The sequence below is a fragment of the Canis lupus genome, chromosome 16, assembly GCF_048164855.1.
Source record: "Canis lupus baileyi chromosome 16, mCanLup2.hap1, whole genome shotgun sequence".
Taxonomy (NCBI): domain Eukaryota; kingdom Metazoa; phylum Chordata; class Mammalia; order Carnivora; family Canidae; genus Canis; species Canis lupus.
Window position 1 is genome coordinate 9,290,478 of NC_132853.1, and position 15,277 is coordinate 9,305,754.

Here is a 15,277-nt window from a genome sequence, read left to right on the forward strand (position 1 = left end):
ACCTTTGACTCAGGTCGTGATCCTGGGGTCCTGGGATCGAGTGCTGCATCGGGTTTCCCACAGGGAGCCTGCTTCTCCTCCTGCCTGTCTCTGCCTCTCTCTGTGAGTCTCTCATGCATAAATAAATAAACTCTTTTAAAAAGAGAGACAGAGAGACAGAGAGACCCAGAGAGTGAGGAAAGCTATCTAGCCACTCTGAAGGTGATACAGGCCTTGTTGCCATAGCCCCACCTGCAGGTGAGGATTTGAGAAGCCTTCCACATCTTCACGAGCTGCAGTGAGTGCCATATAAGCCATCGTGTTTGGTAGGAATGAAGAGTCAGGTAGGAAAGATGCCCCCCACCCCACCCCACCCCAAGGGGGCCTCCAGGTGAATCTCTGTGAACCAGGCCTTCCAGCATATCTGCGTAGGTGAGTCACCTCCAGCTCCAGGCAGGCAGATCTGGGCTGGGCCCCGAATGCACCTACACTGGACAAATGCGCCTCCTCTTTCAAGGCCTCAGGGGTCCTCCTGACTTGACTCTGCTCGCTTGTCCCTCAGCACGAGCACCCCGGCAGCCTCCTCCAGCGGGAAGAAGTGGCCCCTTCCAGGGAGGCTCAGTCATCCACACCCTGGCAGCCCTGCGGTCACCCACAGGGCCTGTGGCAAAGTGAGCAGGTCCCATGACTCTCACTGCTGAATTTGGTATCATGTGGTTGGTCCGGTATTCCACTCCTCACCCCTGATCTCTATCTTTCCCCAAACAGGCTGAACTCGGGAAGCCCCGAGAAAGAAGCTGCAGTCTGCCTGGGATCGACTTTAATTATGGACTCTACATCCGGGGGCTGGATGGAGGCGTCCCCGAAGGTGAGCAAGCCGACTCTGCACCTCAGGGGATTGAGCTCTCAACCCAGCCTGGCCACTCGGCAGCAGGCCACGCTCCGGGAAAAGAGCCAAAGAGTCACGGTGTCTGCCCCGCAGCATGATTCTGATAGAAACCACAGTCAGGGCTTGGCCGAGATGGGGAGGTCCAGGCAGGGCCCAGGTGAAAGGAAGCAGGGACATAGCACGGGCCCCAGCCAGTGTCCAGCCTTGTCCCCAGGCAAGGGACTATGCTCCGTCCCGTGTGAGCTTTGAGCACAGATGGGGCTCAGGCCCGACCCTCTGATGGCCTCAAGGAGGTAAAGGCCAGGCCGACCCAGCTCCACCAAAGATGCTCAGGTGCCCTGTGGGATCTCTGGGGATCCTGACCCCTCCCTTCCCAGCAGGCTGAGCAGGGCTGTCCCCGTAGCAGGCTCTGGGCTCATGGGAAGGTATGCATGCCCGGTTCTCCTCAGTCAGGTGCCACCGCCTGCTTCCTTCCCTGACTGCCACACCGTGGTGCTGTCTCTCCCCACCCCTAGCCATCGGACACTGGAACGTGTTTAAGCAGCAGCCCACCTGCCCCCACGAGCTGACCCGGAACTACATAGCCATGAACCGTGGGGCCGTGAAAGCCGGCCTGGTAACTGCTCGGGAGAATTTCCTCTACCGTCAGCTCAACGACATGCGTATCAGTGACCAGGATGACCGGCACGTCAAGAAGGAACTGCCCTCTCTCCCACCAAATATGACGTTTGGGATCCGGGCACGGTAAGGTAGCTGGCACGCAAGGCTGTATCCCTCGCCGTGGGGCAGGAGGGTGCCCAGAGGTGACTGCATCAGAAAACAATGTGAGGCACGATTTTTGACTCCAGGAAGGGGCGAGAGTTCCAGGCCTGTTTGATCAGTGTGTGTCACAAACCTCGGTCACAGTGATTGGTACAGCAGCACACATGTAACCCGTGTCCCAACTCTGGAATGCATGACACTCTATAAAAGCAGAATGTGGTTGCATGTAATCAAATCTCAACTCAAACTGCCTTGATGTTTTTGTTGTTTTTTAAGTGGGATTTACTGGCTTATATGATTGAAAAGCTCAAGGGTACAGTTTCAGGCATGGCTGGATCTAGGTAATCAAGGGATATGATCAGTGTTTGGTGTGTCTCTCCGTGTTGTGGCTGTGCTTCTCAGTCCTGGCTTCATTCTCTGACAAGCTTCTTCCTCATGTAGCAGAATGACCAGGAACAGTTCCATTTTTGGTGGGAAGAGCACAGAAACTTCAATAGCCTTGAGATTAAAATTCTTTGGTCCAACTTTAGAGCCTGGCCTATCCCTGAACCAACCACCATGCATAGGGATTGTGAAGTATACCGATCGGTCAGTCCTGGGTCACATGTCTGCCTCTGAACCAGTTGCCGAGACCAGGAGATCCTGATGCCCTGATCTGCCAGGCCTGATCTTCTGCCCTTTCTTGGAAGGGGTGGGGTTTGGAATCAGGGTCTACCATCTCAGGGGCTGGTGGTGGGAAAGACGCAGAGATCTGGGATCTGACTCCAGGAGGAGGAGAGCAGAACACAACAGCAGACAAAAACATCTGACGTCCGATACAGCAAGCCTTCCTAACCTGTGCTGTGTCACAGTCCAAATCGGACAAAAATCCCTGATATTTGTGCCTCAACTGTACAAATAAAGAGAAGCACTTGCAGCTGGCCAAATGGCCAGGGGCTGCCAGCTGCCCCAAGCACCCCCAGATGCCCGAGACTGAGAAGCCAGTATCCTGGTCCAACAGTGCCTCTGATGATCTGTCCCTCACCCTCATCTCACTGTTCCTGGATAGGTGACTTCCTCAGGCTCTGCCACCATACTTTATTTGTTCATTTATATATTTATTTGGTGGTTCCTTCTTTATTTTTATCTTTTTCTAATCTTTTTTTTTTTTTTTTTATCGTGGTAAGCTTTACTGTTTTTAAATGTATAGTTCCCTGGCATTAAGCACATTCACATTGCTGTGAACCACCACTGCGTCTTAGTGGGCGCCCGAATTGCCTTCCTTTTTAAGGTTGAATAATATCCCATTGTACATATATACCACGTTTTGTTTCCCCATTTATCCATCAATGCATTATTTGCATTATTTCCACCTTTTCGGCTATTGTGAATAGTGCTGCTATGAACGTGGGTGTGCAAATGTTTGAGTCCCTGCTTTCAATTCTTTTGGGCATCTGCCCACCAGTGCAATTGCTGGATCATAGGGGATCCTAGGTTAAGTTTTTTTGAGGAACTGCCACAGTGTTTTCCATAGCGTGAGTCACCATACTTTTGCATGCTTTTCCCTTGCCTTTTGACCCTACCTAGTAAAACCTCCTTGTTCTTCAGAGTTCAGCTCAGCATCATCTCTGCGGTAAGCTCACCTACCTTCCATGTAACACGTGGACATCTCTCTACCTAAAATGCATTTCTATTCACCAGCCCTCAAAACCCACAACGTGACACTAGAGACAAATTGGAAAGTCATTCCTGGACTGGCTTATCTAATCGTCTGTACACCATCCTTTGCCCCCTGTCAGTCCCTCCAAGGCCAGGCAAGGTTTCCCAAGATTGCCCGGAGTGCAAGGGGAACAGAGAGTCCCACTATGCGCCACATCACTAGATGAGTCTGGGCCAGTCACCAGTGTCTCCAAGACAGCATGGTTTCTGGGCGCAGCTCTGGCTAGGGGTCAGCCTAGGGTTCTAGTTCTGGCATGGTCCCCAACTATTCTCCCTCCAAGGCTTCCAGTTCCTCCTCTGTAACTCGGCATTCCAGGATTCTCAAGTTATGTTTGGGTTCTGTGCCAGTTTCCTTTCCTTGTCTTTTAAACCCCTGTGCAGGAGGTCTGTGGGGGTAACTTGCCAGCTTAGGCAGGGAGAAATTAGCTGACCTCCCTAAACTGTGTTCTTGACCTGATGTGCTTATATTTAAAATAACAAAGTTTTAGCACCTGGGTGTGCAGTCAGTTGTATCTGATTCTTAGTTTCAGTGCAGGTGGTGATTCCAGGGGTTGTGAGATGGAGCCCCACATCGGGGCTCCCTCCATCTCTGCACCTCTCTACCACTCTCTCTCTCTCAATAAATAAATAAATAAATAAATCTTTAAGAAAAAATTTTTAGAAGACATAGAACATTAGCCATCATCTAGTTCAAAGCCTTTATTTAAAACAAGAAAGCAGGCCACCTGGCTGGCTCCATCGGTAGAGCATGTGACTCTTGATCCTGGGGTTGTGAGTTCAAGCCCCATGTTGGGCATAGAGCTTACCTAAAAAAAAGAAAAAAAGATTAAAAGTAAAATAAATAGGGACACCTGGGTGGCTCAGTCAGTTGGGCAACTGATTCTTGATTTCGGCTCAGGTCGTGAGATCAAGCCCTGGTGTCAGGCTCTGTGCAGATTCTACTTGTCCCTCTCCCCATGCTCCTCTTTCTCTCTAAAATAAATAAATGAAACCTTAAAAAAAAAAGAAAAAAAGACAAGAAAGCAGAAGTTCAGAGAAGTGAATAGACTTTTCCAGGCAAGTTGTGACCCAGACAAGAACCAGATTTAGAGTCAGGCCGGCAGACTCCCTGTCCAGTGCTCTTTCTTCTACACCTTGCCTCCCTGGGGACTGAGTTACATTGCGAACACCCACAGCTTCTGGTCCTGGGGCTGCGTTGTTCCACGTACAATGGAAACGCTTAAGTCAGCCGGGCTCAAAAAGGACATCCATTATCATCTGGCTTTCAATATAAAATCTTAAATTGCTATAAAACTGAGTGGCTACAATTCCAGGGGAAGGACGTGATGAAGTGCCGGCTATATCTTCTGTGATGGTAAATGGGCTTTGCATATGCAAATTGAATGGATTTTAAAATGGTATTTAATGACAATTTTCGTAGCAGACGTTAACATTAATTGCACAAAAATGAAAATGCTGCATTAGGTTGCTGTTAGCAGCAAATATCGTGGCCATAAAGCTTTATCTTTATCAACAGCAGCCCTTTCTCATGTGACAGGGCAGCTCAGCAAATTGCAAGCAAAAGGGCTTTTACGGAGCAAAGATATCCCCCAAAGCAGGCCCAAATCAGCATCAATTCCGCTTTATTTCTTTGTAAGTGGAGGTTAAGTGGCTGCTGGAAAAGCTTTTACCAAGATGCCCAGCCTGCCTGCAGAGCCCCTCCACCTTACAATGTAAGTGCGAGGAGCAGTTAAAAGATGATCGCCCCTCTCCATAATGGGGCTATTACTTTGAAGTTATGGGGCCGAGGCCCATTTCCTAATGATCACCTTTTACAAGTCTCAATTGTATTTATTTCTTTACTTTAAAAGCATGTTAAAAAACCAAATCTGATTACACACGACTACCCGAGGAGTTGTTGGGGTGATTTGGTCCAATAAATAAATAGACAAAGAAACAAATGAGTGCCATTTACTCACACGTACAGATATGTTAAAAAAAATAATAAAGTCCCATCTCAGACTAAATACATGGAAAACACACTCTAAGCTAGGGATGCTAATGAGCATGCTAAGTGCCACGTGAGGCAAAATTCTGACCACAGCTATTACTCTTGTGCCCCGGTATCAAATCCTCTTGCCCTTTGTGTATCTTACAGTGCGCAAAATAACAGGTGTGAGGGGGCAGTGCACAACTCCACCTGCCCACCTTCCCAGCCTCTCCATACCAGACGGGATTCAAACCTGAATTTGGGGTTGTTCAGTTATTTCCTCTCCAGTTAGCTCATTTGGTTTCCAATCCACGCCGATTTATCACAGATTGTCACTATGTTGGAAAAGTACATTTCAGTTCATGAGCTGATGTGGCTAAAAGAAAGTGGAAGCCCCAAGCAATGATCAGGAAACAGTGCCCACGTGGACGTGGGGTCACGAGCTGGGGCCACGGCCAAGTCAGCCCACAGAGATGTTTGGCCCCTGCAATAATTTTAAAGTTTTGAATGAGTTGCCACTTTTGAAAGTCAGGCGATTTCTTTCTCTCTCTCTCTTCTTCTTTCTTTCTTTCTTTCTTATTTATTACTTTATTCATGAGAGACCCAGAGAGAGAGGCAGAGACACAAACAGAGAGAGAAGCAGGCCCCTCGTAGGGAGTCTGACACGGAACTCCATCCTTGGACCTGGGATCACGCCCCCAGCCAAAGGCAGACAGTCAACCTCTGAGCCACCCAGGCATCCCAGTCAGTCAATTCCATATAAAACCCTGGATTTCCCGCTTCTCCTAAAAAGTCAAGAGCCCGGCAACCGCCACCCTGCCTGGCTGTTTCTCCCCTTGTTTGCTATTTGTCTTGTCCTGGTGGGCACTGAGTTTGCAACCCACTGGTGTAGACTAGCCATCCTGACTCCTCAGCTAACTGCTGGTTCCTTTTGTCCTTTGATAAAGTCCTCTGTTGTCCGCTGACAGCAGCTGCTCTGAACTGGGTTTATGTGTCAGGCACTTCGTGCATGGAATCACCAATGCTAACGTCAGCCCCATGAGGCAGGTATCAATGTATCATTCACTTCTCAGGCCAGGAAAGTGGGTACAGCTTATGGTTGCAAGGTGGCAGAGCAGGACTCGTGCCCTGCCTGGCCGGCCGGCTTGGAACACCACACCTCTCAGATGAGGCAGCTGGCGAGAGCCTGCGCATCACTGCTCTATTGCCTCACCGTCAAATCTCAGGCTTCAAGTCAGGGAAGGATTTTAAATTCTCATTACCCAGGTGTAGGGCCATCACACAGATCTCCAAGCACACTGTGACCCGAGGTCCTATAAACAGATATGTCTGGAGGCCAGAATGTAACTATTAAAGAAACACTTAATTATTGATGCATTTTAATAAGTGTTTGCAAATGTTCACATGCCCTTGGCACATCTTAATTGTTACTGCTCCTAATTGGTCCAGCATTGTCAGTTATGATGAGTCAGGGATGGCGGGGAGGGGAGGAGCAGCAAGGGCCGGGCAGCAGCTGGTGCTCCTGGCAGATTCTGGGCACCCGGGGCCCTACCACTCTCCTGCCTGGAAGCCTCATGCCGCACGCAAGGCAAGGATGCTACTCTGTGTATGACATGGGCCAGATGAAAGGTAGGTAGCCCCTGCTCTGAACTCATAATGGCAACTACGTATTATTGCTATAATTCCACATCAGGCCTGAGCACCTCCAACACACCCTCTCCTTAAATAACTCTGAACAGCTCAGTGAGCGCCAGTTGGGGCTCTTACATCCCATTAGAAGAAGAGACAGAGGGTCAGAGAGGTGAAATTATTTTTGCCCTGGCCGCCCCGTGCTGGGATGGGGGTTGGTGTGGCCTGGACACTTGTGACAGTGACTGTGGCACCTGCCACAGGATGGAGGTGACGTGGGTAGAGATGCTACCCAGGTTTTCTCTGTGTTAGAGAGGGGTTGAGACGGAATGTGTGTATACACTACATAGAGTGTAAAGCCATTCAGTCTGGATTTTTCTTAGAGCTTTATTTTTTAAAAGATGTTATTTATTTATTCATGAGAGACACACAGAAAGAGGCAGAAACACAGGCAGAGGGAGAATGAGGCTCCACGCAGGAAACCCAATGTGGGACTCGATCCTGGGAATTGGGGATCATGCCCTGAGCCAAAGGCAGATGCTCAATCGCTCAATCGCTGAGCCACCCAGGCATCCCTTTCTTACAGCTTTAAATTTAATCTGAAGACAACGAGCTTCCCTTCCAATGTGCCCCTTCTCAGTCCCCTCCCCTTTAGTGGCCTCCCACTTCCTGATAGACAAACTCCTCGATGGGGCACCCAGAATGCACTGGATGCTCCAGGCCGGCTTTGGGCACCTTGGTATCCCTGCTGCTGACCACAGTGCCCTTGCTGGAGGGGATCCTCAGCAAATACTGGCTGGATGAATCCACCAACAAATGGTCCCACTGGAATCTGAACTCAAAGCCAGTAGCAACGTGCAACTTTGGTAGGATACTTGGTTCACCCACCAATTAGTCTTGTCTAGGACCGCCCCCAGCCCCCGATCCTGGTGCTGAACGCATTCAGACCATGGAGAAATGAGAAACACAAGAAAGGTAGGAGACGCTACCAGCCCACCCTCTGTCTGTGCTGCTGCTCGCCCAGCTATCAGATGCATCATCAGCCTGACGTTGACAAATGTGAAGGATGGAGGAAATTTTACAGGCTGTTAAAAAATGTTTGCTGCCTGACAGGTTTTTTGAATCTTTCTGCCAAGCTGATTTATTTTACAAATTTACAATGGGCCCATCAATCACTCTGGGTTATTTTGTTTCTCCCAGAGCTGACGGCCAAAATCCAAGCCGCCCACCCAAACTCCTATAAAATAATAATAAGCCCCTTCCCAGACAGCCGTCCCAGGGATCCAAGCCAGATTCTGAATGGCGAGCCCAGCTCCAGATCTCCGGGTGGCCTGAATGAAACCAGCCTGACCACGAGGGGGAGCATGTGGATCTCGCAAAGTCCCTCGCACCTGACACACATCCTGCTGGTGAAAAAACCCACGGGGCCAAAAAAAAAAAAAAAAAAAAAACAAACCAAGGGGCCTGACCGGCTCCCAATACTGACAGTGAATAGTTCTCTGCTCTCCTTGACGCCCTCGTCCTGGAGACCAGGGGCGATGTCAGTTTTGTCCACTGCTACATCCTTAGATACGGTCCAGGGCCTTCAAAGGCTTTGAAACGGGGTTATTGAACGTGAGCACACACAGTCCATTTGAAACCAGAGAGGAGATGGTAAAGCCAGAGTCTCGCATCATTTAACAGACTGTGCTGTGTTGCCCTGTGGTTGATGCTATGAATCGATATTGTGGTTGATGCTGCCCCAAAGGGTGGATGTGTCCCTTGGCCATGTTACTAGAGTCTCAAGTCCAGAACAAAGGGAGGTGACCTTCCTACTCTTTTCTGCGGCTCAGGTCACACCTGTAGCATCAAGTTAAAAAATGTGAGGTCATACATTCGGGGAAGGCCCATTCAACAGGAAAGTGACCAGAGACAGCAGGACTGGGGGTGGGTGGGATGAGGGAGAGAAACCACTATGTACAAAGAACATGACAATAAATGAGGACAGTGGAGGGACTTTGTTCTCAGAGATTTGAGAGAACAAAATGAGGACCCGTGGGTGTGTTTGGAGAGCAGTACTGGTGGCCCAGGTGGCAAAGCCTTTCTAAGCAGCTGACAGGTGCCTCATCTCCTGAAATCCCTACAACTCCATCCAGCAGGGAGTAGCATCTCCGTTTCATAGATGAGGACACTGAGGCTCGGCCAGTGACTTGCCCAAGGCTCACATGGCCAGTTGGTGACAGAGCCAGGATCTGAGCAACGTCTCCTTCCAGAGCCTCTGCTCCTACTCACAGTCTGCATGTTTCCGGGAGGCAGAGCCAGACCCTGGGTGAGGAAATAATTTCTCATCCTGAGCCCCTGGTCTCAGGATGAAACTGAGGCAGGGGGCAGTTATGTCCTGCAGCAAGAGCTCACAGGTTATGAGAGTGAAAGCTTGGGGATTTGGGTCCAGGCAGTTTACTCTAGGACTTAGAACAATCTCACCTTGGGTAGAGGTGTTGGCTGGCACCCCAGATCTGCACATCACTGCCAGGCTGCGTCCCAGGACACCCCAATCTGGGTCCGACAAGGGTCCCCTCCTTGGGGGCTGCCTGCTTCCATGGTCCTGACCTGGGGGGCCTTTTGTTAAAAAGAGGCCCAGGCAGGGAGAGTAGCTGGGAGGAGATGTGGCGGGGGGCCCATCCTCTCCCCCTTCCTCTCTGGGCCCCCTGCCTGACTGCTGCTCCTCCAACCTCCATCGCCCCAAACTCCTGCTCACTCCTTCCTCAGAGGTGGCTTTGTTGCCAGAGTCAGGAACGAGACATTTTTCATGCTTTGCCTTTTTTCCCTCCTGGCTCTCCTGCAGCCCAGACAGAGATTTATTCCCGGCCTGAGGCTCTGGGCGTTCGGAGCAGGGAGGGCTCAGGGAGGCGCTGTGGGCCTATAATGGATAGGGCCGCGCTCCCCTGGGGCCTGGCCCTCCCGAACCCCATCCATCAGGAGCCGCTTGGTGCCAGGGTCAGCGCTAACGAGGCCCTGGGCCCTCCCCCTCGGGACCTCCCCAGCTCCTGCTTCCCGCTTTTGATTTTTGCAGAGCTGGGCCTCGCCTGCCCTCATTGGTGGGCTAAGCGCAGGAGTGGGCCTGGTGCCCAGCCTCTGCAGCTCCAGCCTGGACGCAGCTGGAGCGCTTGCTGGGCTGCAGCTGGCTCTGCCCCTTGGTGACACAGTGGCCCCTGTGACCTGGGACATGGAGGAGCTGGTCCTGCAGGGAGCCAGCCAGCACCCCCAGGGCCGCGAGGAGAGCCAGGCTTCGAGCCCAGCACAGCTCCAGTCCTGCACCATGCAAGACCCACAAGCAAAAACATGCATAGAGTAAAGCGTGTCACTGAACATGTTGTACTCAAGGGCCAGCTCCGTCCTTTTCCCTTTGGAGGCCAGATGGAGGTGGCCGTTGGTACCAGAAAACCAGGTGCCCTGCATCAGGTTCGAATAATAATAATAATAATAATACCAGCTTCCATTTCATTTGCTCCTTGGGAGTCAGGCATGGGAGACAGGTGCTCATGCACATCCTTTTATGTGACCTTCAGAATGACCCTTTAGCAACAACGCTCTTTGGGGCATCTGGGTGGCTCAGTGGTTGAGCATCTGCCTTCGGCTCAGGTTGTGATCCCGGAGTCCTGGGATCAAGTCCCGCGTCGTGCTCCCTGCATGGAGCCTGCTTCTCCCTCTGCCTGTGTCTCTCTCTCTGTGTCTTTCATGAATAAAGAAATAAAATCTTGGGGAAAAAATGCTCTTTTTACATATAGGAAAACTGAGACCTAGAGACACTTGTCTGTGAGCATGTGGCCAGAGAGTGGGAAGGTCCTATCTGTTACTCCTGTCCAGGCTTTACTCAGTGCCATGAACTTAGGGCTTCAAACAATAGAGATTTATTCTCTCCTAATGTGGAGCCCAGAAATCTAAAATCAAAGTGTCAGAGGGCCCTATTCCCTCCGTAGGTTCTAGGTGAGAACTGCTCCTACTTCTGCCAGCCTCTGGTGGCCCTGGGCCCTCCTGGGCTTGGGGCTGTGTCCTTCAGCGTCTGCTCTGTGCTCACAGGGCCTCTTCTCCATGTGTCTGGGTCTCTCCTCTTTTGTTTCTCGTTATGAATCCAGGGCTTCCCCAGTAATCCAGGTAATCTGACCTCAAGATCCTAAAGCTAGTTACACCTACAAAAGCTCCTTTTCCAAATCAGGCCACATTCATGGGTTCTGGGGGTTAAAAGGAGGACATATCTTTGGGGGGGACACCCACTATTCACCCCACTATGATCATCGAGACGTCTTGCCACAGAGTCAGAAAGCCCTGCATTTTAGGCACTGTGGGGTTTGGGGGAAACTGCTTTATTGATAACTGAGTATTTCCTTTGGGATGCCTACTGCTGGAGTCTTATTACATGTTGCCCATCATGTTTTTGTGGAAAATAAGAACGTGGTTTGCAATCAGCCAAAAGATGATAGATATCAATGCTTTCCAGAGGAGCAAACGTTTTTGCCACCCCTTTCTTCTGTTTATTAGGAAACTCTCCAAACATACAGAAAAGTCCAGGAGCTTCATAACTAACTCCATGAACCTGCCGCTCGAATTTAGCAAATTTTTTTAAAGATTTTTTTAAAAGATTTTATTTATTTATTCATGAGAGAGGGAGAGAGAGGGGCAGAGACAGGAGAAGCAGGCTCCATGCACAAGGAGCCTGATGTGGGACTCGATCTGGAGACTCCAGGATCATGCCCTGAGCCAAAGGTAGATGCTCAACCACTGAGCCACCGAGGCGTCCCAAATTTAGCAAATTATATATATATTTTTTGCACTATATTTGCACCCGAGCCCTTAGCAAAGAAATAAAATAGAACAAATGCATCCCGTAGCCCCTTCTCAGACCTTCCTAGCCCCACGCCCTTCCCTCTGTTCCCAGAGGACCATCCTGAGGTTGGAATGTGCATGCTCCCCATCCAGGTTTTCCCATCTTTGCTACACCGTTAGATGGCCATAAATAATGCATATTCATTTGTTTGTGTGGCTTCAAACCACATATATCCCTTTGCGTGGCGACTTGCTTTTTTCACTCCACACCTCTGCAAATGTCACCCTGGTCTGCTGGGTGGGGGTATTCATCTCCCATCACCTCACATGCAGGTGTGCGAGAGTCCCCAGGGTCACGTCCACAGGCGGGGTTGCTGGGCAGAAGGGCCCTCCTCAGCTTCTGCCAGACACCAGCGCCCTCTCCGCCAGCCTCACTGCCCCCCACCCCCGCAGGACAGAGAGGCCCCGTCTGCTAATCACTTTGTCCCCAGTGCCAGGACCCCTGCACAGCAGACATCTGAGCAGTCTACGTGGCATTTCGTCCCCAGGCATGTCCGTTGGCTTTGCTGGGCCTTCTCCCCCAAGATGGGCTCAAGCCTGGAGCCCAGGCAGGGGGGAGCAGGGGATCGGTGCTGCAGGTGATCAGGGGGAGCTCCCAAGTTTCGGGTACAGGCCCTCAAGGTTGAGAGAAGCTTCCGGAAAGCCCGTCCAGCTCTGCTGCCCATCCTGCTGCCGCCCGCCTCTGGGCGCCTGTGTGGGGAAACTGCTAATTGACTTCACCCTTGCGAAAAATGTTAACAAATTGCAAATGACCTCTTAGACAAATTTAGAAGTCAGGAGTGTGCTGCTAACTAAGCCTCCCTCCTCTGTCATTAGCTTTTATGTTGGATCCACAAACAATTAAAAAATAACCACAAGCCCAGAGGTCCTCTTCTCTAATTAGCTCTAAGAGTCCTGCCAGGGAGAGCTGCACCTCAATTACCACCCCTTCCTCTAGGCTAGTTAGAAAAGACAGGCCCTCGGGCCAAGGGGGGGCAATTAGGAACAAGGCAGTGGGGGTGAGGAGGAGTGTGGGAGCCGCAGCGGGGCCCCCAGGGCCAGAGCTGATGGGTCGCCCACCCGGAGGAGGTGCTCGTGGCCGCTGGGTTGGAGGGTCCTCTGCACGAGCGAGCGAGGAGCAGAGCTGGAACCCCCAGAGGGTCCCAGGGACCACGTGAGCCAGGACCTCCTGGGGGGGGGTTGTGTAGAGGGGGAGCTGCACCCTTGGTGAAATGCAGAGGCCTGGGCCCCAGGCCTGGTGAATCAGAAAGTCAGATGACGGATAAGCTGTTGGGGCGATTCTTGTTGGTCAAGGCTGAGGATCTCTGGCTGCAACAGGATTGAAACGCAGCCTCTGATGCAGGCACAGGCTGTGTCTTCCTGCTCCTGGGCCGGTGGTGGCAGCACGACTTCTGTGGCTCCTGGCCCTCTTGCCCTCATGAGCCCCTTCCTACACACACACACACACATACACACACAGTATTCTAATAATTTAAAATATTTTATGGCTGTGCTGATTTTAAAAGAAATTAAAACATTTTTAAGGGCCCCTAACAGTGTCTTAGGGCCTAAGCATCATGGTCCTAGGCCAGTGGACAGGCTGGCCCTACTTTTCCCCTTCAGACCTGCCCAAACCCTTCCTCCTCCTTTCCCACCCCTGCCTGAGGGAGCAGAGAGGGAGGCAGGAAGAGGCTGGAAAACTAGCCATGAAGCCTGAAGGCCCCAGACTCCACACGGCTCTCTCCTGCTCCCATGGTGAGGGATTCTAAGCACATCACTTACTATCTCTGTGGACCTCCATTTCTACGTCCCCTTGGGTCCGAAGAAGTGGTGTGAGCTCATCAGTCAGGAGTTCTTTGAGCTCTTGGGAAGAGAGACACCATGGATTGTCAGATATTGTTGGGATTCAAGAGGCATAGAGCCTGGGCTACAGTTGCACCTGCCTGGAGAGGCCTGGCAGGTAGAAGGGGAGGAAGCTGGTGCTGTGTAAGGCAGTAGGGAGTGGTGGGGTCTATGTCACACTTGGGCACACGCCTGGCCTAGGGGCAGCGGCTGCACCCGGTTACTGACATGTGGGAATGTGGCCCAAGGTGGCCGTACCAGACAATCTAATACCTCATTAAGGAAAGCCAGACATTTGGATTTTTATGTGAGTTCCGATTTTCTTTTTTTTGAATATTGGTAGCAAAGAGTTTTTCAACAACCACACTGAGCACATGTGCGGGCCAGTGGGGCCTGGAGTCTGCTATTTACAGCTGTGCTGGCATAGTACTGCTAGTTCCGGTCCGAGCAGGATACTTCATCTCCTTGAACTGTACCAATAATTTGGTATCATTATCAACTAGTTCTTTATCAACCGGTTCCCTCATGGGAAAAACGGGGAGTGATTATAGTCACAGGTCCTCCCTTTAGTGGGGCTCTAGTTGCGGGGTGCGGGGGACAGGAACCAGCCCCAGGCATGCAGGGGCAGTGTGGGAAGGAGGGGGCATGGGGGTCAAGGGTCCCCAGAGGGGTCTGGCAGGGGACAGGACTATTTTGTATCTTGACTGTGCGGTGGGTGTGTGAACCTCCCTGTGTGATGAAATTGCATAGAAATAAACACATAACACACAGATGAGTCCAAGTAAATCTGGGGGGATCCAAATGAGATGGGCTGAGATGGGGGGACTGTGTAAGTGTCAATATCTCAGGTATAATTTTGTTCTTTGGTTGATGTTACCATTTAGTGGATGTTACCATTTCGAGGATCTGACCATTTATTTGATGCTGCCATTTCGTTGATGTTACTCCCCTTTTATCGTTACCATTGTGTTAATGTTGATGTTCCCAAGCTCTCACCATGGAGAGAACCCAGGTTAGGGGTTACACAAGGGATCTCTCCGTTTCATTTCTTACAACTGCCCATGAAATCTACAACGATTTAGATTTTTTAAAAAATTAATTTAAAAAAAGCAAAATAAAAAGTGGATGTAGCCATCCGCGGCTTCGGTACCATATAGGCAAAGGTAGCTGGAAGCACTTACTAGAAGAAACAGCAGTGCAGCTGTAGGCAAGAGCCAAGTGCTCGGTGGCCGGTCACTGAAGTCACCTGGCTGTCAGACAGACGCAGCAGCCCGATGACCAAACCTCAGGTGCGGAGAAGGGAAGGCCACCAGGCCCCGAAGCACAGCCGCGCGGTGCTTCTGAGCGCGCAGACCCCACCAGGCAGGAGGAACGCCTCCAGCTGACGCTCGGGAAGCTAGGGCTCCTCGGACCGTGGTGCCACTGCTGCGTGTCCCTCGTGGGCCCGGTTTCCTTTGAGAACCTCTGACAGAAGCCCAGCCCTCCAGCCTTCTCCCTCCTTCAAAACCAGACCTTCTCGAGTCCTCGGCCGCGGCCCACCCCGGAGGCCACTGGTCCTCCTGCAGCCCCAAGGCTAGTGCCAGTGCCTGCGCCTGCCCCCTGGGAGCAGCAGACCCCTGGCATATGAGAGATGGATTTTAATTTTATTTTAACAAAACAGCTGTCTC

General features: G+C 51.2%; 1 protein-coding gene across 2 annotated transcripts in view; it reads left to right on the forward strand.

Annotated features, from left to right (window-relative positions):
* The window catches only part of CFAP77 (cilia and flagella associated protein 77), a 130,686-nt gene that overhangs the window by 73,862 nt on the left and 41,547 nt on the right, over positions 1-15,277 (forward strand). For both annotated transcript variants that reach the window (XM_072778461.1, XM_072778462.1), the window contains exons 2-3: positions 748-847; positions 1,384-1,612. In XM_072778461.1, the coding sequence (XP_072634562.1) occupies positions 748-847; positions 1,384-1,612 (329 nt within the window). The remainder of the gene's footprint in view (positions 1-747; positions 848-1,383; positions 1,613-15,277) is intronic.